At 41.4% G+C, this 27,176-nt stretch overlaps 1 protein-coding gene across 1 annotated transcript; it reads right to left on the reverse strand.

Annotated features, from left to right (window-relative positions):
- Window positions 1-1,284: 1,284 nt before the first annotated feature.
- Window positions 1,285-26,693, reverse strand: LOC114659789 (hippocampus abundant transcript 1 protein). The gene is made up of 12 exons (XM_028812440.2): window positions 26,407-26,693; window positions 17,525-17,620; window positions 13,151-13,213; window positions 11,679-11,806; window positions 11,392-11,506; window positions 9,939-10,157; window positions 8,579-8,692; window positions 8,320-8,391; window positions 7,538-7,650; window positions 7,351-7,448; window positions 7,065-7,228; window positions 1,285-2,354 (listed from the first exon to the last, which is right to left on the reverse strand). Exons 1-12 carry the CDS (start codon window positions 26,485-26,487, stop codon window positions 2,148-2,150), a joined length of 1,470 nt encoding a protein of 489 aa, XP_028668273.1. The 5' UTR covers window positions 26,488-26,693; the 3' UTR covers window positions 1,285-2,147.
- Between the last annotated feature and the right edge of the window lie 483 nt (window positions 26,694-27,176).

Genomic DNA, 27,176 nt, shown 5'->3' on the forward strand with positions numbered 1-27,176 from the left:
TCGTCTGCGCTAATGCAGTCTTTACTGTTTTTTTGAGACTTTTGAATTTTTATACTTCCATTATCTCTAATCTGCTTTGCATGTGTACCGTACCAACGTTTTTGAATTCTTTACGACGTTCTACTTTGTCATCTACTGTCTTTTATTTCCGACCCCACTTGGAGCTCACAGAGTATGACCTCTGTCTGACATTAGCCTTCACGCGAATGAGAAGTGATTGGACTGTGGGCGTGGTTATGTTTGATGGGAGGGCGGGACTTGTCAAAATCTCTTTGCATAAAGTCTCGTATCGCGGGACTTTAAATTATCTGTCTTGTCCCAACATTTCTCTCTATTATAATAAAAAATTTTGGAAGGAAGGAGACAAGACATGATTTTTTCGGAGAGACACTTGTACGTCCCACGAGAAAGAGATTTAACCACACCTGGGGCCAGAAATAAAGGACAAAGTAGAACGTTATAAAGAATTCAAAAATGTCGGCACAATAGACATGCAGGGCAGGTTAGAGATAATGGAAGTACGAAAATTCAAAAGTCTCAAAAAAAAAAAAAATGATAGTAAAGATTGCATTAGTGCTAACAAACAAATTATTACTTTGTGAAATAATGGAATAGTGAAAAGAAATTGAATATATTGTTCGGATTTAAAGTTTAAGTCAGAGACTTGTAGATCGTCAAATTCGTGTTGCCAGCGAGAATTAAAAGATTCCAAAAACGTTGGCGTGGTATTTAGTCCCGTGAGACGGAGACTTTTAACAGGAGAGTCTTTCAAGTCACGCCCTCCTTACAACTATTTTTAAAACAAGACCACTGTCATCTAACCTCTCAGTCGCGTGAATGCTTTTGTCAGACACACTTCCTGCGCTCTCCGCTTTTATAAAGTTTATCAGGACAATAATTTTATACGTTCTAGATGACACGTCAATGACAAAGCGAAGAAGAAAGGGCATGGAGAAACATTCAAGAAAGTCGTTTTATTTATTAGAGAGAAAGAAACGACATTCACTCACAGGTAGTAAATACGTTGCGTTGTCACGATGTACGTCCAAACACAGAATCAAAATTCAATGCGATCTTGAAGAAAAGTTCATTCCAAATATCGTTTTTACTGAAGTTTTAAAGTAAAAGTGAAAATAACGCATATGTAACAATTCCCATGAAAATAACAATTTCTTTAAATTGTATACCCGGTAAACCAAACCTGGGGGTGGGCGGGCGAAGTGAGCAGGGCGCAGAGCCCCCTAGTCCTTTGAGAATAGAAAGATGTCCACTCAGAACAAGCAGTTAACAATAAAAAATACTTTTTCTTTATTGAACTTTTTTTTTTCATTTCAGTATGTACAACTTTGAAAGACTTAACCGTATCTTTTAAGGAATTAAAAACAAGGCAGTAAAGGAGCATCAACAACCACAGAAGATGACGGCTCGCGCTGACAGTACGCCATTCCTATCATACACAGAACCAAAACAAAAAAAAAAAAATGTAAATACTAACAAGAGCGCACAAAAAAAAAAAACAGACCGCTTTCTGTGAAAAGTAAGACCCGTTCAACAACAACCACGCCATTTTATTTGGTAGGTTAGCACTGATCCTTGACAAATCGCCACTTCGAGAAAACCACAGTACAAAAGGCCACTCTTTAAAATATATATATATTTTTTTTTTGTGTGCGTAAAGAGCAACTTGGGGTCCATTTTAATGTCCAAAACAACAAAAAGGGAGGCGGCGTTCTGTCCCCGCTCTTCTCCTGATGCCCACATTCTTATCCCTAACTTGTTTCGGAGTGGTTTAAAAAAAAAAAAAAAAAAAATGTTCCTCCCCGGTCAATGCTGATGCCACTTGACGAATCTTCCATTAAAAGTGTGACCATCGCAATCACTCTTAGACTGAGGGTAGCAGAAATAAAATGAAAAATAAAAAAAAAAGATGCAGAGAAAAATCAACAGGTAAGCAGTTCCGAAAACTCGAGGGTTCGATGCACCGTTTTGTGTTCAAAGCAAAGAGCGAGTGGTAGAACATCAGCACAATGCATCTTCCTCAAGGAGAAAGAAAAAAAAAAAAAAACATCAATAAATAAAACTATTGTTAATAGTGCTTCTGGGCAGAAAAAACAGACCCTCGACCACAGCCCACGCCCGGCTGGCAGTCATACATTGGTGTCCTGTAATAAAGGTTCCTTGGCCTCCCCTGGGGCCTGTGGGCTGTGAGGGTGGCCATGAGCTGCCGAGTGCTTCTTCCAGCTGCTGCTCCTCAAGGTCATGCTGCTGTGCTCAGGGATGAACAAGGCAACCAGCAGGGCCAGCAGCACGGTACACGCTCCGAACAGGAAGGGCGGACCAGGGACAATGGAGCTCTGGAAAGAGCAGGAGGAAAAAGGGACAGTTAGAATCGTCAGACCTGCCTAACCAGTGGAAATCCTGTGGCTAAAGGAGACAAGAGGAAAACAGGGAGAGGAGATGAGGATGTGTGTGTGTGTGCCTCTCCGGCAGTCACGACCGGCCTTACTGCAGCACTGGACCCGGAAGTGAAGATTCAAGTCAGTGTCGGGTATTTTTGTATATCGTTCTTCACTGAGTGCAGGCGCCCCAGTGCTGGGACAAACTGTCGGGTAAAATGCAAGTACAGACACAGCAAACAAAGTAGCAACCGATTAACATAAACGGAAAACCCAACAATAGCCGACTGTTAATTAACTGCTGAACTGTGGGATTGTTGGCGGGTCAACAAGTCTAAATTAGGCTCTTTGAGCTTTGCAGCATTTCAGTGGAAATGCTAGAATATTAATGTACTCGCTAAATAATTATAGAAGACTCTCAGCTTACTCAAATTCAATTTTAGGTGAGATGACAGCAGAACACAAAAACAGGAGAAACATACAAAATGACAATCCACGTGTTATGTGGCTCAGGAAGGGCCTCCTGTCGCACTCGCCACAGTGCAGGACAGACGCTGCTGCGTTCCTCCCATTCCCATTCATTGTGTACCTCTGGAGACTTTTGTTAAACGCTTTCTTTCAATATGGGCCGTGATGGAGTTGCACAGTTTGCTATGTCTGCATCTGCTGTAGCCCCCCATGAACCGAGATGGAGCTTTTTGCAAAATGGCGCTACTGTGCATGGCTGCGTGACATTTAAAGATACTAATGTCTAGATTTAAAACTATCGATGGGACGGTTGTAGCAGGACCACCTGTACTTTAGGCCTTGTTTTGCTCGTTCTCTTCTTAAAATGTACGCCTAGGAACTGAGGTTGGTGTGGGTTTACCTTGTAGTGGACAAACAGGGGATCTGCACCCTTTAACCTCCTTAGCATTACGTTTACTCCCAGGAAAACAAGTCAAAAAATGTTGAGTGTTTTTCAGCAATTAAAAAAATGCTATTACATGTAACACGAAACCTGTAATTACCAAAACATCAACATAAATACAGTAGGCTCTGTACGTCTAGTATCCATTGCTGTACTGGTGGCAATTTAGTACACGGCCTTTGTGTGACACGTTTTAAAAATAGTCACCAGCACACATCTCGACGTCACAGTCGGGGGAGTAGGAGCGTGTTTCTATGCAGTTTTCTTATATTTGAAAGTGACAGCGCCTGAACTACACAATGTGTCACTGCAGGCTATCACAGGCCAAGGATTAGTGACTTCATTTCCCCTGACACACCATTGATGGTTGCCACACTGTGTGCAATGTTTGTGGGATGAATGTCGTTCTACCTGATCACAAGCATTTTGCTTTTATTGCCACACTGTGAAGCTCCACCTGACCGAATTCATGGAGTACATCACAGCTGTTCGGTCATCCAGTGCCGTATGCTACAGTTTCAATATCTGTGTCAACGTCTGATGACCAATTCACATCGTCACTGCTATCATTTGGTTCAACTAACGGTTCCATTTCAGTTTGCCCTACAACTGGCTTTACAGCTTCCCGTTTACACGCCATTGTGTGTTTCATTCGAAGGCTCCGCCCAACTCATGAATACTAATGAGTTGACCTTAGAGTGGCATAACGCATAGAAATATTCATGATTTTTTGCAGTATGGTTTTATTTTATCCACTAGGTGAAAGAAGAATACTGTCCAGAGAGTTCTTTGGGCTTCACACTGTAAAGCAGATCATTACATGTCACCCCGAGTCTTACTCAGGGAATAACCGTATTTGCTTAAAATTCAGAGCCCGACCCACTCTTGGGGTTAATGCCATGGAGGTTAAGCAGGAGATGCTGTGCAGCTTGCTGGGGATTTCTTCCTGCTACCATCAGCCTCTTCTCTGTAAAGACTTTAAATCCAGACTGCTGTTTTCATTTACAATGGGTTAATAATCGTGGTTTAATTGCATAACCTGACTCGTTAATTTTGAGCTCTGTTTTGGGAATGTACTTAATGTCTAGGGTTTGTGTCGTAAAGGAATTGTTTTTTTTATTGGTGACATGGTTAATATATATATTTTTTTTACACATTACTGTCACAGTAACTGCTGGTCTACGATTTTGGGTGAGTGAGGTAAACAAGGACAAGCATTTGTCATTGAGCTGTGACCAGTTTTTAATTTATCCATATTACTAACCGAGAATGGTAAACCGGATGGCATGGACCCAGGTACACGGCGATGGCCGCAGGAGATGTACTGCGCAGGTGCCGACAGCGCGCGTCTCATAAACCGCCAGCAAAGTGTGATCCACCGCGCATGAAGCAGTCACCACTCAAAAACGAAAGAGCTCTTGACGTGAATGAGAAATGAAGCAACAACGCGCCCATAGCTAACGACTACCGACACGGACACACAAAAAAGAGGATTCTGCACTGCAGCCCAGATTCAAACGGAAGAGGCTACGGAGGCCCCACAGGTCCACAAAGATAGAACGGAAGGCGCGGGAAAGTACGAAAGGCAAAGGCTCCTACACAGCATAGTGAAACCCGACATAGTACGGACGGCGCAGGCGTCACCGCCATATTGTGAGTGGCACTACTGCGGAGTGAAGGCGCAGGCATCACCGCCATATTGTGAGTGGCACTACTGTGGAGTGAAGTTAGGAATAATGTGCTGCTTGGGATTGTACAAACCAGCTTGACTAACGGAGCTACAAACACGAGCCCGCATGGATAAAGAAAATAAACGTGGGCGCCTACTACGCGCGTCTGAAACTGCGGAAGCAAAGCAGGCATGGGGGGTTGGCGAGCGAAGCAAGCAGGGGGCGAAGCCCCCTAGTATTAAATAATGGCTCTGCGTGAGACAGCAGCATTCTGATTGTGTGTTTGCTGTAGGCACTCTGATTGCAGGGGACCGGTACACAGTGATAAGTAAAAAATACTTTGACAAAAGAGATAATGTAGGTTATTTTTGATATATTTTCATTAAATGAAAAGACGAATATGAGATTATAGTCAAGAATGGCTGGTTTTACTCCTGGGCAAAGTTTTACACATGCCACAAAACTGTCATGTTTAGCCCCCTAGAACAGCGATTCTCAATCTTTTTCTCCTTGTGAACCCCTTCAAAAAACCGGAATAAATTGGCGAACCCCCTGTGTAGTCATTACGATATACTACAGGTTTGTCCTTGTACGCTGGATGTTTTGTTTCAATGTGTCTACAAAGAAGTGATGGTTTTAAACTGCTGTTGGCCAGGACTTCATTACAAATTACACAAAGCGGTTTAGGTTCTGACTCATCCCCGGTAAAATAAAAACCCATTCGTAAATAGTCACGGTCATATTTTCGTTTCTTCTCTTTTGTCTTACTATGTTTGCCTATTTTTTCCTTGCTTTCAGTCTGGAGAGACGGTAGCTCACTACAACTTTCAGTATCGTCACCCTGTGTTGGTACCAAATCAGGGACCGAAGTAGAAGAATAAGCAATTGATTGCTCGTCCAGCTTTTTGTCAGACTTAACCATCGATACATAATAAAATTAAGTTCGACATGCACATGTTTAAGTAAAAAGTCTTATTCGTAATTTATTTACGCACACTATGCACTACCAATTTATCTTATTAAAATCACTTGTGGTTCTTAAGCACGTCATACGATTCAATTTGACTCTACTCTCCCTTGTCTGATCGCGGCATTTTTATATCAGCAGATGTTATTCTTGTTCTTTTGAGTGCATTCAGGGTTCTCGGTTTGCTGAATTGGAAGTTTCCAGATCATAGGAGAATGTACATGCATCGCCAGCAGCTTAGCGTCTCGTCAAGGTTACGGACTGTTACCTGTTGAGAGTCGACAATTTTACGGAATCTTCCGTCGCAATGCGTAAGTGACTGAGGTAATATTCATGAATTTGACATTTAATTAAATTTGTTGACCCATTTTTATTACTGTATTATTAATAGTACTGTGAATATATTTGCCTACATTTAATATTTCGTTATGTTTTCTACATTTGGGATTTAAAATTCTGCAATTACAATATTTTTTACGCAAACCCCCGGTTGGGAAACACTGCCCTAGAAGTATTGGGACTAATGAAGGCAGTGCAAAATAAAGTTGGTTAAAGTCAGTAATTGATCGCACTTACAGTATACATCAGACAAGCGTGGTTCCTATTTAAAAATTAAACTTCTGTATTTGAATTCATGTTTGTGTGTCATGATGCTTGAAAGGAGGTGACAAGTAAGAAAGTCACCGTACTCTGTACCTGTGACACAAAGAGAACTGCTACTGCGGCAACTGTAAAGACTTGCGTTATGTTTTTTTTTATTCTACATTACTTCCTAAAAGTCTCCTTAAACTGTTCAATCATGTTGAGTGTTTAAACTATAATGAGAATATTCTAAGAAGTGCACTCCGAATTGGATGGTTTTTAGGCAGTGAAACGCTGAAGACTTCCAGGTAGTGTACCGATGTATTTGTGAAAAGTTTATTGGAACTCCAGCTTATCTTATTTCTTGACCATCTGTAAAAACAAACACTTATGGATAGATATATATATATATATATAATATATATATATATGAAGAATGTGTGCCAGGATCATGTACGTAATGACCTCAAAGCTTTTCAGTTTTCTGAACTAAATGGCTTAGGAATACACCCATACTCTGGCTCCTCCAGGTACCTCACCTGTTGGTTGTGAAACTCGGTGGAGAGATGTTCACCAGTATCGTCATCCGCTACTGACAGCTCATTTAGTTCTACGTGAAATATGTAGAAAATGAAGCCGTACAGGGCAGGGCCCAAACCGGTGCACAGCCCACGAATGCCAGTGATCATCCCCTGAACTACACCTGGACAAGAAAGTAGGGGGAGAACAAAAAAATTCATTTCCATTAGGAGATCCAAGAAGGACTTGCTCATCATACCATCTCAAGCCTCTTAAGAAGACTTTCCCCCTCCCACAAAAACCTACCTTGCTGGTCAGGGTCTGCATTCCTTGACACTAAAGCACTAACTGCTGGGAATGTAATGCTGGACATGGCCGTAACTGCACCCGCTGCCCACATCATCCTTCAAAGAGGCAAAAATTGAAATATGTGAAATGAAAGGAAACGGGAAAGAAGAGCAACAGACAGGTCATTTACAGGTGGGATACTTACCAGGGCTCTGAGCCAAAGCCATACCAGGCAAGCTGGAGAATCTGGAAACCAAGGCCCAGAAGGATAGTGTTCTTGTTCCCAATAGAGCGCATTAGTAAACTCAGAACTATTGTCTGTGAATGCAAAAAAAAACAAACAAATAAATTCAAGCCAATCCTAGATATTCCGTCTGCATGTTCCGTATTTGTTACGCTAAGAATGCCTCGTGTACTGGCTGGTTGTAGCAACTGGGAAGATGTAAGGAGCCTGAAGATTCCTTGTTTAGTCTTTTACAGAAAAGTGATACCGCAAGCCACTTTGGGAGAAAGGCTTTGAGGTGTGGCCATGTGACCCTAGTAGCCCAATTGGAGGTGCAAGGTGAACCCAAGGGGGTGGGTGCAATGCCAAATCAGCAACAGTCGAGGGTGGTATAACGTCAAATGTCAAACGAAACCACTGTCAAAAAACACGGAGGATTCTGTGGCATATCTCTACGACTCCATGTGTTCTGGATACACAGTAATAGCACAGGAATAAAAAAATACAAGATGCCAACACAGAGAGTACTGGACATTTCAGGGCCAATTTACAAGCAACGTGATATGATAATCCTGGTTACAGGTGAAAAATTAGGATGGCTTTCAATATATTTTACACTTTGCAGGGTACACATACAAAGGTGATGAAGATTATGGGTCTATTGTGTAAGCACTCCAAGGATTAGTCAGACAATCACAGATACCATGGTCCTGTAAAATACTACCCCCAAGGTCCAAAAAGACATCTAATGTGGAAATACTTACTTGTGCAATGACAGACAGCAGGCCCAGCACAGCTATGAATGCCGCAACACTCTCCGGTGAAAATCCCATAAGCTGCAAGAACCAATGAGACGTATCAGGAAATGCAAGCGGCATTCACGGTTATATTTTACCATCTCAATAGCTTGGTAGTAGAGCGGGAGAAACCAAGTTAGTAAAATGTATACTTAACATTTCTAATGTTTGAAGTGGAGCACTGCTGAATCTATAGAAAGTGAGACTCACAAGTTCCCATACTCACCTGTCTTAAGTACAGAAAGAAACTGGAATACTGTCCGGCTTCGGGGAGGTAGGATAGAAAAACTGTTATGCAGATGAGCAGCACTGTGGAGTCCTGGCCCACTTTCTTAAGGGACTGGGTGAGAAATAAACAACAGAACACGGAAGTGAGCAACACGTATTTCATTTATCCAATTACAACTGATGATGTTTCATTGGTGTACAGTGGAACCTCGGGTCACGAACGTCTCTTAACACATACAAATCGGGTTACGACCAAAAAGTTTGCCAAACTTTTGCATCTGTTCACGACCACACACTCGGGTGACAAACAAGCTGGCGCCGATGATTTCCGCACGTGTTCCGTCTCTCCCTGTGCATTCGCCGTGAACTCTTTGTGCTCTATTTTGTTTCCCTTCCAGTTCGTATGCGCCGGTGATTTACGCACGTGTTCAGTCTCTCCTTGCACCTGTACAGTACATTGTTCTCGGTCAGACGTGCATCGTGCAGAGGGACTTTACCTCAAAACTGTAACCTCCTCTCCACCCAGTTCCTCCTCACTTCCTTCATGCCAGAACTTGACTCATGCAAGGTTAATAATAATAATAATTATAAATAATAATAATAAATAATAATTCATTACATTTCTATAGCGCTTTTCTCAGTACTCAAAGCACTATCCACACAGGGAGGAACCGGGAAGCGAACCCACAATCTTCCACAGTCTCCTTACTGCAAAGCAGCAGCACTACCACTGCGCCACCTGTGAGGACAGTTAGTTTAGTAAAAGGTTAGTTTTCTTGGTTGTTTATGGTTAGTTTTTGTATAAATTATAGATTTTTCAAAGGTTCCTTTTTTTCCCTGTGCTTAAAACTCATTAAAAAAAAATGTTTACAGCGAACGGTCCGTAAGGCTGTAGCGTGAACTCCTGCAATGTTAGTTTTCTCTGTTCAAGGTTTTCTCAGTGTTATTCAATGTTTTTACATTTAGTTTATGATTACGCTGTGCATTCTATGGTATAATTAACTATTTTTGTGCTTGAAAATCTTTAAAAAAAATATATTTACATTGTACAGTTCGGAACGGATTAATTGTATTTACATACAATCCTATGGGGGAAGTTACTTCGGGTCACGACCAGAGTTTTGGAACGAATTACGGTCGTGACCCGAGGTTCCACTGTATCTCAATTTAAAAACTGGCACAGGTTTTTGTCCCTCTATTCTTTAACTGCAATGAATACATTTATTTCATTTATCATTCCATCCTTATGTACTCTTAACATACATGTATTGTTTATTTTTACAGTGCATGCATTCATGTCTCCTTGCTTCTTAGCCTAAGTTTGGCCACTTTAAGGGTGAGTAGCAAGTTGTACTTACAGCAAAAGGATCCGCTTGCTCCCATGATATGGGTGCCCCCCAGGATGCTGGCCTCATCTTCTCAGGCAAAGATTCCGGCACGGCCACCAAGATGAAACAGATGTCTAACACTGCTATGGCTGTGGCCAACACAACTACCAGGCTGTCACCATACATCTTGCCGAGGTAAGCACCGATAGCAGGGCTGGTAACCAGACTGGCTGCAAATGTTGCAGATACCTTGGTGTGAGAAAAACAGACCAACACTTAGGAGGTTCGACCTTTTAAAATACCAAAGAGGAATTTTTTAAATGGGCTTCTGAATCTCTTCCGTCTTACCTGTCTCTTTAAGAAATGTGTTTCCCATCAAAATGTTCTACAGGAGGATAGGATGTGCCTATTAATACACCTCTGGTAGCTATTCTGAAAATGTGTGACTCTGCCCTGACCCACCATGTACTACCATTTTTATTTAACTCCACTTACTTCCTATGTATGCCTTTTGTTCTTAAAAAAGTCAAAATACTGGAATCTCACAGGAGAGTTTTATAAAGAGAACAGGACTTATCTAAAATCAATTTCCCACATTAGGATATCATCTATACATCTCTCCCTTCCAGCACTTTGCCATTTTTAGAACATTTCTGCAGAACTTGTCCCCTCTCTGCTAGTACTGTCATAAGGTTTGGACATTTTATGGTTTACTGTCCTGGCACAATGAATCAAGTTTCATGACCTAGTTTAAGAGAGTTTCGAAGGTGACAATCCGTAAGATCCACATATTTGCTGCTATGGGATGGATGGAGAAATATCACACAAATACTCCACTTAGTGATATCTTCAGGTGGGACAATTAGAAGATTATTGTTACCCAAATATTAACAAATGACACGTCAAACTCATTCCACTCTATAAAAACAAAAGCATAACCATGTCAGCCAGAAATGTTTTTTATGGTCACATTGTACTTACAAGTGACATAATACACAGTCAATGCAGAGGTTAGTTTTTATTTTCAGGTAGAAAAATGAGATGTAGGCATCAATTACTCTTTGTTTGGACTGAGCAGCCAATCAACTGTGACCTTACACTTTTCACCTTCACACTGACTGAAAATTGCTATGAACACAACAAAACAGGATGGCTAAAAGTACTCCAAAAATTATCAAAGCATGTGAACATATCGCTTATTTATTTATTTATTTTTTTTAAGAACAATTAGAATCTGGCTGCCTGTTGGATAGCACTATATATCCCATCAAGGATTAATAGTGTTCCAAAAATATAAACGCTGCTTGACGGGTTCACTGAAACAGTGTTCACTTCTCTGGAAACAATTCCCAAGACTTGTATACAACAATCTAATAAAATTCATTTGGTGAGAAAAAGATGTGGCACTAAATCACAGCAAAGGATAATGTACAACGCTAGTCAGTTCAACTCCGAATTAAATGGTTAACCCAACAGTACATACCAGTCCATAGGCCATGCTTCGCTCATGTTCCTGGGTTATATCTGCCACATAAGCAAATACCACAGAGAAGGTGACAGCAAACACCCCAGACACAGAGATAACGGCAAAATACCACCTGCAAAAATAAGTAAATTAAAAGGCCAGTTACACTAAACTCCTTCTGTCAAAGTCCTTCCAACTGTTTCATCAATCAGATTGTAATGAAGAGGAACCCAGAACTCCACCGGAATTCACAAGGCCTCTCAAATTTTGTAAAATTGGAAGGTGAGATATGCAGATTTACATACCAAGGACTAATCTTCATAAGTGGAATGGGAGCACAAGTGAAGAATACAGTAAGCAGCAAAAAAGACTTCCTCCCCCACACATCTGAGAGGGCACCAATCAGCGGGGCGCTGAGAAACGACAGTAAACCCTGAAAAGAAAACCAAGTGAACACGTGAAGATTGTGAGAAAGCAGGAGTCCAAATACTTCAATTTACACTGGAGAGAGAGAAAGAAAGAAAAAGAAAGAAAGCAAGCCAAGCAAACGTGATGATTGTGAGAAAGCAGGAGTCCAAATACTTCACTTCTCACTGAAAAATGAAAGAAAGACTGCAAGTATTTGTCACTCAGAAGGTAACAGTCCACAAGAACATAATACAATGGAATGGCTGAAGCAGAAGATATGTTGCATTTTGCAATGGAGTATCAGTTTGAAGATTTGCACAGTGGTGAACTGCCAGTGGATGGCGAGTCTCAAACCCACAAGACTGCACTCAGAAGTGAGCTCTTAAATGGAGAGCTCTGTCAGTCAGCCGGGAAGCTCTTGCCTCTGAACACTGTGAGCGGTGCGCCCCCTGGTGACATCAACTGCCCACCTTTATCAGTGCAGTGTCGCCACTACAAATGGCCAAGAGCACTGCAGAATACAGTATCCGAGGTTGGTAAAACAATGTCCATATTTCACTCAGGAGCTGTTAACTGACATTAATACAGGGGGGTCCTTGGGTTACAACGTTTCGAGTTTACAACGCTCACTCCCATAAAAACTTAAATAAATTGAGGCGTGAGAAGGAATAAAAGGTAAGAATTTTTTTTTTGACACTCATTTTTTCTGTTACTACAGTACAGTATACAGTACAGTGTATTTATGTCCTTTTCCTTTTTCTGTGGCTTAGTTGTGTTTTTATGTTCTAGATTATGATTTTGCAAATGTGTTAGGCTAGGGTGTGTTTCAACTTACACCAAAATTTGGTTTACATCACTGTTGTAGGAACGGAATTGTGTCGTAACCCGATGACCCTTTGTAATCCCAAGTTTAAAATCAAAGGCAATAATTGTTAATTATTATTGTAGTCATAATTGTACACCCATGTAAATGTAACAGCATCACTGTGCGAGTGTACAGGATTAAAAAAGGGGGCATAAATGATGCCTAACACAGTTTTGAGTGAATTTAAGGACTGGGACCCAGCAACTGAGGGAAATAAATAATTTCCACAATTTGGAAATAAATCTAAAATAAGGTATGAGTGGTGATATTGTGGGGGGCTTTGGACTATTTATATTGTGTTAAATTTTGCGCTGCTACATAGGACAAATACAAGAGAAGGCACACTTTCAAGGCCCAAATATCAAAGCAATGACACTTGTTTACAACACGTTCACCAAACTATAGTAAGTATGCGGTGGCACCCTGACAACTGCTCATGATGACCAGAGCCTCTCCGCTCATTGGATTCAAACTCATGTGTAAGAAAGCAGCCTCACATCTCACCTTGACACCTTGAATCAAGCCATTCATTAGAAATGTGTGCTTTGGGAAGGTCTCGTGCAACACCTGTAATTAATAAAAAGAAAAAAGGAAAATGAGAGGCAAGAAAAAGGCTGACGCACACAGTGCCATCTCTAGATTCACTCATGTTTGTCATAATGCATAAACTCAGTGTGAACAAAATGGACATTTTCTGCAAAAACGTATTTCTCCCCAACATGAGTTTCAGAATTACATTTTTCACAGGTAATTATTACACATTCAACCAAAACCTGTTTTAGTTTTTATTTTTAACACCTTGTGTCTTCCACCTCCATCCTGACCAGAAGCTTCAAACTGTGCTCACAATATTCTCACTGTAAGTACCCTGAGGATGATTGGTTAACCGTCTACAGCGCTCACATGAAGAGAAAGCTGTTAAAAGATTTCAGATGATATGAAAAGAAGGGACCTCACATCAGTGAAGGCAAAAGATTTGTGAGGCAACCACCTAACCCAACGTAAGTAAACCAGTAAAATAGCCATTAAACTGGTCATGAGGATAACAGCGACTACTACATGACTGGCTAAGATGTTTCCAAAACAACACCTCATATGCTTTTCTTAGCAGCAACAACAAAAGAAAGAACAACAGCCAATGAACATCTTCCTGAGTATAAATCAGGTAAACACCAAAAGCTTTATGTCCTGTACTCCAGTCCCAAACGTTTACAGACAATAATTCTGCTGCTTGCACTTGTGTTGGTGAGGCAACACTGGGAACAAAATCATCAAAACTGGATGAACGAAAAATGGAAAAAAACAACTTGGATGCCTCACTGCGACACATCCACACCTCCTCAAACGGCGCCAATCCAAAGACCCTCAGATAATCTAATCTGCAGGTTTCTGGGATGTGAGAGGAAACCTGGGGTCTCTGGCATAAACCACAAACAGGCAGCGACAACTATAGTTGTAGGCAGTTAAAATCGAGTCAAGTGTCACAGCAAGCGGAAATCTCCTGTGAGAAGTTTGTAGCTGTGACAAAATGAAATAGCAATTATTTAGCGTTTCAAAACTTCCACGTTGCCTACACATTTCTGTTGCTTAGCTCCAAATTTTTGGAAGCACAAGGCAAAGTGTCAAAGTGAACTTTATTGTCATCTCAACCATATACTAGTATACAGATAGACGAAATTGCGAAGCTTAGGGTCCACAGTGTAACAACATGATGTGCAAATAATAATTTAAAAATAGAATTAAAATTAAAACACAAGACAAGACAAAGAAGTAGCAGCAATATTGATGTGTAAGATATGTAATATAATAAATAAATAATAGATATAGATAATACAGAAATGATCAGTGTATGCTAATAGTTGTTTAAGATGTGTAAACAATGACAGGTCAGAATGTTTCACCTCAGAAGGATAACAAGAATGTGAAAATCCTTAAAGGTCAGTATGAGATTTTCAGTTCTTCTCTACCTGCACACTCATCTTTACAGGACAGTGGCTCGCATGTATAAAAGTTCTGTTTCTAGAGGTGTTAAGGAGTCTAACAGCTTGGGGGTAGAACTCTCCTGCAGCCTGGCAGACCTGGCTTTGATGCTGCAGTATCATCTCTTGGATGGCAGAAGTGTGAAAAGTCCATGTGAGGGGTGTAAGGGGGTCCTGCTCAATGCTGCAGGCCTTGTGGACACGGTGTTTGTAAAATATGTCCTGTAGTGAAGGGAGAGGCACCCCAATAATGTTCTCTGCTGTCTTTACTATGCTTTACAGGCACTTGCGGTCAGATATGTTGCAGTTGCCATACCAGACCGTGATGCCGCCGGTCAGAACACTCTCAATGGTGTCTCTGTAGAACATGGTGAGGATGGAAGGGGGAAGACTTGCTCGCTTCAGCCGCCTCAGGAAGTGTAGTCTCTGCCGGGCTTTTTTGATTAGTGATGAGGTGTTATGTGTCCATGTAAGTTCCTCAGTTATGTGCACACCGAGGAACTTGGTATTCCTAACAGTCTCCACATCTAAACCGTTGATGCTGAGTGGGATGTGAGCAGGACGTGATTTTCTGAAGTCCATGATCATCTCTTTTGTCTTGTCGACTTTGAGAGATAGATTGTTGTCTTCACACCATACAGACAGCTGTCCCACCTCATCTCTGTACGCTGTTTCATCATCCCTGCTTATCAGTCCCAGCACCGTCGTATCATCCGCAAACTTGATGATGTGGTTGGTGTTGTGCGTGGCTGTGCAGTCGTGAGTCAGCAGGGTGAACAGCAGTGGACTAAGCATGCAGCCCTAATCTCTAATGACATGACATGCAACACATTAAGAGAAGCTCAGAACACCAGAGACCCGCCATTAGCAGAGCCGCTAAAATGGCTTACTTCACTGCTGAAATGAATCAGCAACAACATAAAGAAAGTCATTCTTTCAGTTTTACTCATAAGTATCATAACTGAAATAGTACATACGACAGTTGTGAAAGCACATACTGGGTGAGTCAAAATTATGTTAACATTTGAAAGGTGGAAACAATTTATTCACAAAACATACTTCATAGGTGCAAGATGATTTACAGGAATGTCTCAACCTGCTCACCATTACGTTCAACACATGTGGCACATAAATTGTCCACAACAATAAGTATATACATAGCAGTACCATTAGTGTTAACAGAATTTTGACTCGCCCTGTACAACACATAAAAGTATTTGAATGGTATGGGGGTGACTCCTGGATTAAGTGAGAATGTATTCTGATTGAATCAGGTGCAAGGCAGCAGTCGACACCAAAGCCCACCTTCTCAAAGAGTAGCAAGATTTAAAACAATAAACAGATAAAGTGGCCATCCAAGTGGTAAGACGGGTTATCACTGCAATCCCACAGATTCAGTGCCCTTGGTGTAAATCCCTCACTTAGTCATTGTGTCGAAGGACTTGTATCTACAATCAGCAAGAGATTTCACAAATTTGAAAACAGCATGCGAGAAGAGCCAGGAAAGCCTTTGCTGTCCAATGAGAACTTCAGAGCAAAATTACAGTTTGCCATTTAACATACAGGCCTTCTGCACCAATGTGACTTGGACAGAAGAATCAAAGACAGAGTGGTTTGGCCCCAGTAACAGTAGACATGCTTGGCACAAACACAAGACAGCATTTCAGGAGAAGAACCTCCTATGAACTGTGAGGCATGGTGATGAACATGTTATGGTTTGGGGTTTTTTGGCTGCCTCTGGGCCTGGACAGCTTGCAATCATCAAGTCAACTATGAATTCTGCATCATATCAAAGTGTGCTTGAGGAGAATGTGAGGACATCTGCCTGAACGCTGAAGTTGAACTGGAAATAAACCTTCAGCACAATGGCAAATCAACCAAAGAATGTCTCAAAAAGACAAAATGAAGGGTTATGGACTGGCCTAGTCAAAGCCCTGATTTGAATCCCACCGAAATGTTGTGAGACAATTTGAAACGGGCAGAACATGCAAGAAAACCCACAATCGCCCTGCAACTGAAGGAATCTGGCATGGAGGAGTGTTCAAAAATTGACCACTGGTGGGCCAGTTATGCCAAACATCTACAAGAAATCACTTCTGCAAAAGGGGGCAATATCAGCTTCTGATGTCAAGAGTGGACTAACTTTTTACCCCCCCATCTACTGATATTTTTATTGAATAAAAGGCTGAAAATGAACCTCTTCCTTGTGTTTTTATTCAAATACATCGTCTTTATTTGTGAGCACTGTTTGCATGAAGATCTACGGTTTGCCTGTTCAAATATGTTGGAAAAGTCAACAGTCTCCATAGGATGTACTTACCTTTTCACACGACTGTATATAATAATGCTTTGTTTTTACTAGTAGGATTGATTTTAAGCAGTATTACATTTTTATTACTTGACAGACAATGACAATGAATAAACAGCATATACAGTAGGCTAATATCGTTCTTTACAAAACCCCATTAATTACATCTCTGCCAAGCCTATAAAATAGATTGTGTTGGGAAATCCCCCCCATTACCATAAATGAGATTCAACTCCTGTGTGTGCACTGACCAGTCGCTACTCTGCCATCTTATCTTGTATTTTACTAACATTTGACATTCTTGGTTTACTTTCAGTGTCTTAGCGGGCACTCTGATATACCGTACAGAATTTACCTCAACTCTGCTCCCTTCAGTAAACACATCTGCAAAATAAATAGTAACAAGTACTACAGTGTTACCCAGGTAAACCATATAACCACCATCTAAACTCAAAAATACAGACAGCATGGTGATTATTAAGATAACTATACACACCCTTAGCAACTTAAGAGAAACCCAGTCGGGTTTAACCCGCCCTCCTCAATTACGTCTAGTGCCAACTGTATCAGGAAAGAAATGTTAAGTCTTACCACTAAGGTTGGAGCGGTCAGAAGTCCCCATGCAAAGAACTCCAAGAAGATGACGATCACAGCATGATATACACTGGGCGATCCGATGCCTTGTGGCTAAAAAGCAAACACAGGAAGCTGCTCATTATGCCTTCCACGGAGTGGCTTTTCAAAATGCAGAGCTATTAAAACTTCCCCTTAGCAAATTGCCCACCTGCTTGGATTCAAAACTAACACTGAAATTACAGGAATATGCAAGGATTTGTATTTATTAAACAAATGAATATTAGGACAAAAACGGACAGTCTGCCAACATCACCCACCAAACAAGCAACCAGGATTAAATTGTACTGCCTTGCAGCCACTGATGCCAGGATCATCAGTTTGGAGCTGTTACTACAAGATCACCATTTCACATCCAAATTCAAATGTGTTTTACTAGGATGACATCAAGTACCGTCCTGCAGTCGCAGCAAACAGCTGGATTTAGTTACACAAAAATAAATAACTTCAGCTGTGCACAGTAAAATGCTATGCGACGTGTGACGTGTTCATGTCCTGTGTTCTTGAGCGGGCCCTGCAGTAGACTGCTAAGGGTTTGTTCCTGTCTTGCACCGAATGCCAGCAGGACGGGCTCGAGTACTTCACAGCGCTGAAACGGATTAAGTGCTTATATAGACAGAACCTATTCTGGATGAATGAGGTGCAAGGAACAACCCAACTTGGGCAAGGCAGCAGTCAACACCAAAGCATATATGCTTAAAGAGTAAAAAGATTAAAAAAATAAATAAGGGGCAATCCCAGTGGTAAGGGTGGTTATCACTGCAAACCTACAGACTGGGCGCAAATCCTTCACTCTGTCATTGTCTGAAGCATTTGCATTTTCTTTCTATACCTCCATGAGTTTTCCTCCAACATACCAAAAATGAGTGTGTTTGGTAAACTGGTGATTCTAAACTGGGGCCTTGAATGGATGAATGGAAGTGCGAGTGTAGACGAGTTGATTACTGGCTGCCAGTGCCCACAACCCCAAATCAGATTTAACACACAACACACACAGTACAAACTACTGTATATTTACATACAAATGTATATTTGGGCCAAATATTAACCAATAATTGTCAACAAGTGATTAAACTGAACAGCTTCCAAAGTATCAATGCTAGTCAAAAAGACTACATATGCATAAAACACCCTCATACACAGCATCTGTGCAAAAAAATTTAATTTCATGTTTTAATAAATTACATGAAAGTGTTGGCTAACTTTTTTTTTTTTTTTTCCTTCCAGGGTGGTGATATTGTACAAAATAATTTTTTAAATACTTTTCTTAAAAAAGATAGGACTCAGAAGTGCTAGGCAATCACACTCACTCCAATAAATACATTAAGCAGGTCAGAAAAATGGATGGACAGATTACACTGTTCATGATTGACTTCTTTTTTATGGTATTATGTGATCAGATCATTGTTACTACAAGGCAGAAGAGTCTAATTGAGAAAACAGATTTCTCCACCTTAAGATGATGATGATGATGGGACAGAACACTGATGCTTTTTAAAATTCCCTCAATTCTAATGGAAAAGGCTGAGTAAACAGCAACAAAAAAAACTTGGTTTACAAAGAATACGATACTTGGACAAGAATTCCTCAACTACATGGCAAAATCATCAACGGTGAACACTTATACTGTAAAGTAGCCCCTAAAAATGTATATACAGTAAGGGAGGTGTGTTTCCATATAGGCACTCCATCCATTATCCAACTTGCTATATCCTAACTACAGGGTCACGGGGGTCTGCTGGAGCCAATCCCAGCCAACACAGGGCAAAGGCAGGAAACAAACCCTGGGCAGGGCGCACCATATATGCACTCTGAAGAGTTAAATTGACACTGGTAATTTTGCAGCATGATATATGTTGTTTGCATTCGCCTGAACTTCTTATTCCAATTTAAAATTAAAAATGTAAATAAACAGCACTATCTTTTAATGTTTAAAAATGACTTTCTTCTATGAGCAACTTATGATGGATCTCCTAAAATTAAAGTGGTAATCTGGCTAACAAACACATCAAGTTTATCCAACACGTTTCCCAAAAAGCAGACTGAACAGCAGAAGTCACATTACAGAACTTGATTGTCAAAGAACATAATACTTTAACAAGAATTCTTGAAACATTGATAAAGTTGCAATATATACATGTTATATGCATTTGTATGGCACTCTTATTCCATTTTAAACGTTAATAAATTTCTGTATCGTTAATGTTTAAAAGTGACTTTCTCCTATGTGCCACTTATGATGGCTCTCTTAAAGTAGCAGTCTGGCTAACAAAGACATCAAGTTTATCCAACACGTTTCCACTTTAAAAGTCGCCTCACCGTTTGTCTTACAGTTATCATTGGACCATCCATAGGGTTGCTGAGAATCTGAATTCATCGCGGCCACAAGATAAAGCAAGTAAGAGTAAGCAAAACTGAATCCCCGGTTCAAGCGCCTAAGCGGGGGGGGGGGCGCACCGTGTCCCGCAACCTGTAGAACGGAGAGGCGCCCAGCGCTACGAGCAGAGCCGACGCGAGACACCCGCCGTTAAGTACTCACCCAGCAAATCTTCATTGGGAAATATCATCAAACGTCCTGACCAAAATCGAAGGGTAAAGAGATTTTGTGCAAAATGCCGGAAGCCGGAGATCGCCAGCACAAAGAGACGTGTGCCGATCTCGGCGTAACTAACAAAGGGCAGGCGCGCGGCACGGGGACCGTTGTTATGCTAATAAGGTGACATCTGGACTTTTTGCAGTCCGGCTGCCCAAGTGCTGCGCTTCTTTTACAAGACCTGATAGAATGAGAAGAGGTCGAAACGAGTTTATGAGCTTCCAAAGCTGGAAAGGGAAAGATATATTAGATTAAAAAAAAAAAGTTTTCATTGCATACGGCAGTAAAGACAAATTCGAAAATTTGCCAGTACAGAAATGAATGGGCAATGCGAGGCAGGAGAGTTTGGAATACGCGTGTGTACTTCTCGTTCCCCTTTTCAAAACGTACTCATTAGCGAAGGAAATTACCTTGAAACGACACAGGAGGAAGTGGGCGCAGTCTGTTGAGATCAAAGAACAGAAAGCTGGAAGCAGGAGGTGCCTGGGTTTGAACTTCTGCTCAATGTTAAACTGCCAAAAACAACTCAAGTCTTTATTTTATAACACGACTAGATAATTCTTCCACGTGGTACAAGTGTTGAAATACATAATTACAACCTTTTGCCCCATAAGTAATTCCTCACAGGAATTCACCTCAGACCAGCCACCTTACACACTTGCTTACTCGGAGCAGAGCCTTGGGAAAGCTGGAGCCTAACTGAGCAAGGATGAGGAACAAGGCAAGAACAATCCCTGGACAGGGCACCAGTCCATTACAGGGTGAACACTAGCAAACAACATGCTGGGGCCAATTTAGCAATGCCAGTTGAGCTAACTTGCAGGTCTCGTGACCAATCACTGTCTTGTCCAGACCAGCCAGAAGGCAGACAACTAGGAGATTGTCAAGTCTGCTGTGTGTTTGAATAAAAGTTCCAATACTGTTACTTCAAGTGACAGAATAAAAGTCTCTTTGCCCAGTTCTCTCCTGCCTGTCTTTTTTGAACAACTCAAAAGCAAAAATGTGACAGTCTCCGGACTGTGGAAGGAATGCAGAGCTGCTGGAGGAAACCCATGCAGACAAGTGGTGAACATGTGAACTCCACACAAGGAACATCCAGGATGCAAAAAACCGAGGTCTCCTTACTGTGAGGTAGCAGTGCTACAACTGAGCCACCATGCTCCCCCAACAGCAGACCAGTAATATTCTAATCATTACTTACAGAAGCATTTCCAGACTTCTAATCCTGAGGATATACTGTACAAAACTAGCGTAGGAGGTATGGTGCTTAGCTACAGGGCAGCCAAATTCCTGAAAGGGTTATCAACGAATGACTCATTATTTACCAGAAGGCAACTTATTTAGGTTTTAAATGTACTTTTATTTTTTGTATATACTAATCACATTTGGACCGCCAGTCCACAAAGAAAGATGGCACAAAACACAGCACACCAGGGCATTCCATCAAGGTTGCTGCAATGTCCTTCACTGCCATCTGATGTTGCTGCAGCTCTTTACTTGAGCTTTTCTTGAAAGGCCATGACAGGATGCAGTATGTCTGTCTTTTCTTGTCAGTCATGTTGTGTGGCCACACTCCTGCTCGTCATGCAAAGGACCCAAAACCAAATAATATGGCAGAGTAAGCTCACACTGCCATTTCTTTGCCTTTCTGTTGTGTCTAGTTGTGTATAAGTGACATTTGCAATGAACCACATCAGCTGGCTTGTGCAATGTGCTTCACTGTCAGCTGAGCTCCCTGCAGCTCTTTTCCAGTCTGCAAAGCCACATGTATGCATCACTGTTCTTTTCCTGTCAGCCACAGCACATGACTGCTAGCAATGAGAAAGACCTGAAGCTCAATTACATGGCAGAGGTAGGCTGTAACTCCAGTTTATGGATTGTGTTACGCGTGTCATGGCAGAAGCTGTCGATTTGAGACCAAGATCAAGGTTCAAGGACCAGTGGGTGCTGTTTCACATTTATGTTGTGTTTCTTTTTTCATTTTGGATTGGTAATGTAACTTGATCAGAATAAAAGTAATTCAAATTAACTTTGCTGCTCTAGAAATAATTCTTTAAATAATAGTACTAGTAGTAATACCATGGCATGTACAAAGTACGGTGAAATGTTTTAATATATTAATTGTCTGAGGATGGACTTCTTTACTGTTCAATCTGTCATACTACTGGTTCTGGTCTGCAAGAAGTACGCAAATAAGAATATCTCTGTACAGAGTATTACAACGAACTTGAGCAGGAACATAAAGACTCCTTGGATCTGGAAACGGCAGTGATAGTACCTTACAAGTTGCTGTGATTGTGCTGCAACAAAAACAAACCTTCTGAACTGGTCTTTGAAAATAAAAGGCTAAAGTTTTATGTATTCAGAAATGCAGTCATTCCTATGTAAACAGTAGAAGTGCCCAGCTCATCTGTTGCTGCAAGCTGAAACTTTAAAATGCATCCTGCAGTAACGGTCTACAAACCAAACCTGTCCATTGTCAGATATGTAGTACATGACTGTGTCCTTAGGCAATCAGAGAGTAGATCTTTTATTTTTCTGCTCAATACTTTTACACAGATTACTGCATGAGCATACATACCCCATTTAATTCAATCTGCTCTCATGCAGGAAACATCCCAGGGCATAGCACTAAGCACTAATCTGTTGCGGGGTCCACTCACACCCATACCTACTCAGTGGCAGTAATTTAGTCTCCAGTTAACACAACACACACATTCTATAGGATGCAGAAAGAGGCCCACGCACACAAGGACAATGTGCAGACTCCACACAGACAACAATTTTGTGTGAGATTTTAACTCAAAATGTTGCACCTATGGGGCTATGCTAACCATTGTGTGACACACTGCCTGTTATGGAAATGTGTAAAGTGTTCCAGATGCACTTCAACGCGTTAGCCATTTGTGAGGTGTTTTATATTTCTTTTGATAATTATTGTAACAATCATGACAGACCACTGCTGTGTTTCTCTTCTCTTTTCCCTCGTGTTTGGTATCACTTCCATTTTGAGCAGGTTATCCTTCCTGACCACAAAAGGAAGCAGCAGAACAGAACTGACATGTCATAAATAATGGCATTTGATTTGTTCCACCAACACCACTGCTATTAGCCACACATATCGGGTATGTCTATGGAGACACTGGGCAGCCACTTTGCTGGGAAGAGTTAGGTTTCCTTATATCTGTGACATGAAATTCCTTCACTATGAGCTGGTTCTAACCCTAATCCCAGCCCTCAGTGCATTCATACTTTACCACAGAAACCTTTTTTTTTTTTTTTTTTTTTTTACACGTTTAATGTCGATATCTCATTGTGTTTCTGTATTTAATTGTACTGCACTATATAAAATATATTAAAAAAAATAAAAGTTTTTTTGGGTACCCTACTTTCCTCCTAAGCCCCAAAGTGTGCTAGCAAACTAGCCACCTGTACTCACTTTGTCCAAGGGATGTATGACACGGCCCAACACACACAGATCACTTTTCAGTTTCCATTTAAACCAGTCTCATATGGGGAGAATATTCAAACTGCATTCAAACAGCCAGTGCCTGGTCCCAGGATTCAAACTGATCCTCCTTGAGCGGTGAGGGAACAGCAGTAACCACTGCACTGCCCTGTTTGGTTTGCTGGAAACTTAAATTGATTCTCTATTAATAAGTGTAGGTGTGTGTGATTATGCTGGAAAATAAATCAACAGACTTGTACCTAATCCAAGAGACTAAGAGGCACGGACTCTTCCAGTGTTAAAATTAAATTAGGCAAATTCAGTAATAAGATACATTAAATACATATGCCATTATTATTAAAGACCCTTACAATGTAAATGAAATTTCCATTTTTTTTTTGCAATCAACCCCACTGGGTAGTACAACATACAAGATTTCCCCATTTATTGCCCAAGACCACTTTTTCCTATGCAGGGTTACACCACGCTAAAAGCCTACACCAGTAGCAGTGGGCACAAGGTGGGAATGCCAAACAATCCTATGACATACTCACTGAGCAACATGTTAGGAATATCCGTACACCTGCTTATCCATGCAACTATCTAATCAGCCAATCAAGTGGCTGCAGCACAATACGTAACATCACACAGATACAGGTCAGGAGCTTCACTTAATGTTCACATCAAACACCAGAATGTGGGAAAAATGCAATATCACTGATTTCAACCCTGGCATGACTGCTGGTAGCGTGCCAGATGGGCTGCTTTGAGGATTTCTGTAACTGCATAGCATAAATGCTTAACAAGCATAACAGTATCTAGAGTTTACTCAAAAATGGTACAAAAACATTCAGTGAATTCTGCAGACAGAAACACCTTGTTGATGAGAGCGGTCAGAGGAGAATGGTCAGATTGGTTCAAGCTGGCAGAAGGGGTACAGTAACACAGTTTATCACTCTGTACAACTGTGGTGAGCAGGAAAGTATCTCAGAACGCATAACACATTGAACCTTGAGGCTGAGGAGTTACAACAGCAAAAGACCAAGTCAAGTTCTACTCCTGTAAGGCAAGAAAAGAAAGGAGTGTGCAGAGTGAACAGGCTCACCAAAACCTGACAGTTGAAGACTGGGGGGAAAAAAACGTAGCCCAGTCTGACAAACTTTGGCTTCAACTGTGGCACACCAATGGCACAGACAGAATTTGGTGCAGAGAATGAATCCACAAATCTAACCTGCTTGTGGTAATGTAGTGGTGTAATGAATGTCTCGTTGGCACAATTTGGGCCCATTGATACCAATCAATCATTGCGGCCTTCCCAATCAGTTGATACAAACCAATTTAACACCGTTTGAAATGTGACAGGGCGGGAGTTTGACAGTATGAATGTGTGGCTGACAAATATACAGAAATTGCATAATGCAGTCCTGTCAACATGGACCAGAATATCAAAAGAATTGTTCCCGACATCTTGTGGAATGGCAGGCTATTTTAAGAGCAAAATGAGGCCCTACCTATCCAGTATTAGGATGGTGGTCCTAAGAATTTGCTCAGTGAGTTTACATACACAAAAGTAATATACTCATTCATACCAGTCCAATTTAGAGCCATGAATTACATGCACATTTTGGATGGTTAACACAAACAGTCAAATACTGTTAGGCATTTTACAAAAGTACATGTGGTCAACTTTCTCACAACATGAAAGTGATAACAGAGCTATTCCTCAAATGAGAGCTTCCACGAAGTACCTTGCTCTTTGCATGTAATTGTATTGCTCTACTCATATAATAATTATTGCTTACTTGGCAATGCTTTGAGGTAGATAGATAGATACTTTATTAATCCCAAGGGGAAATTCACAAATTTGAAATCTTTGGTAAGAAATTTATTGCCATGGTTTCAAATTTGAATTTCTACAGTTGACTAATTAATGAACTCAGTCTTAGGGGGGAATCAAGACTTTTAAAGAGCTGCATGTCAACACTCTGCTATAATGTGGGGTGATCATTATGACTCCAAGTCTCTGCTTTCCTGGAAGAATAGGAGTATCAATGGATTCTTTCGAAAGACCATCTATATACCTGCCTGTGAGGTATGGGTCATCCACTCATTCTGAACTGGTGTCACTGACTTCCTCAATTTCACGGACCAACACTCAACTATTCATGAGTGACAAGCATCCACTGTCCTTTAATAATGCAGAGCTGACTGGGGGCTGTTGTGGGTTTTTAAGGTGACGACCGCAGCAGTTCTTCACGCCTACTGGTTATGGAGTATTTAGTCTTCCGGACTGACGGATGTGCTCATAGTCTAACTGAAAATATGTTGAGACTCGCAGGTTATAAATCACATTTTTTTTTTTTATGCACAGCCTTTTCTACATTAAAATGATGATCTCCTTCTTGAACGTTACAAATGAGTCTTGCCAGCTCCTTTTTTCTGACTTGTAGTGTGCACCCCCGATTTAAGGTACGGCGGTTTTATACTCCACGAGGGACAAACAAGTAAAACGAGTACTGTTTAACAATGAAGGATGTTGTTTTGCTAGCTAACTATATAGCTGTAACTTTTGTTTATGAGGAGTATGTGCTTGGAGATGTCCCTGAATAAACTCCACAGTGAGGGGGGTCCCGGGAAAAAAAAAAAAGACTACAAGACAGCGGGGCGATGGCTTGTACTTTTCCGCACAACTGAGGAGCAGCAGCAGCCGCTGCAGTATGGGCCTCTGCTGTGTAGGGCTGTCAGCCAGTCGCAGACGTGCGTTCATACGCCACAGGCCGGACTCCGCTCTTTACTCACCGTGCCCCCGTCCTTGATGACGATCTTCTTGGCCAGCAGCACGCTACGATTCGGCCGCTTCTTCTTCTTGCCTTGGGTCATATTTCCATCATAAGTGTTTCCTTATGTTTCTTTTTCCCTTCCGCTAATTAAAAAAAAGCAAAAAGTAAAACCAAGGCGCTAAGGTATGAAAAAGAAACCAGAAACGCTCACTTTCATCCCCCCAGAAGACTGGCCGGCTACGCGCCGATCATCTCAGCGCCGCCATCTTCCCCGACTCCGCCCGCGGTCCGTGACGTCACATCGCACGATTCGGAGGTGGAGCTTCTCTGCACGTGCTCGGGCCGCTGTTTGGGCACGTGTCTTGGAAAGCAGCAGCTGAGGAGAAGTGGGCGGGCCGGTGGAGCTTCGTCGACTTGATGATTACCGGCGTTTGGGCTCTACGAAGAGAATGAGGCAGGTGAGTAAGTACGGGGCTGAGAGGACAGCGACCGTTAAGGTTTGTCGGAGAAGACAAAATGGACAAGACAGGATAGCTTCTTAGTGCAGATAGAACAGCCGAATTTATGGGAAACTGTGAGCGTGACCACAGTCTGGTGCATACTCCTTGGGAAGAGACGCGATGCGGCGTGCCCCCATTGCTTTCAAAAAGTGGGCCAGGCCATTTCGAAATGGTCTTTGAACCGCAACAGCGAATCTCAAGATTAGAATTACTGAATTGGGAGCATAAACTAATTTAATTTTATACCGTATGGTTATTTACTATTTTTGAAGCTTTACATGAATTGGCC

This window comes from Erpetoichthys calabaricus, chromosome 10 (genome assembly GCF_900747795.2).
Source record: "Erpetoichthys calabaricus chromosome 10, fErpCal1.3, whole genome shotgun sequence".
Lineage (NCBI taxonomy): Eukaryota > Metazoa > Chordata > Cladistia > Polypteriformes > Polypteridae > Erpetoichthys > Erpetoichthys calabaricus.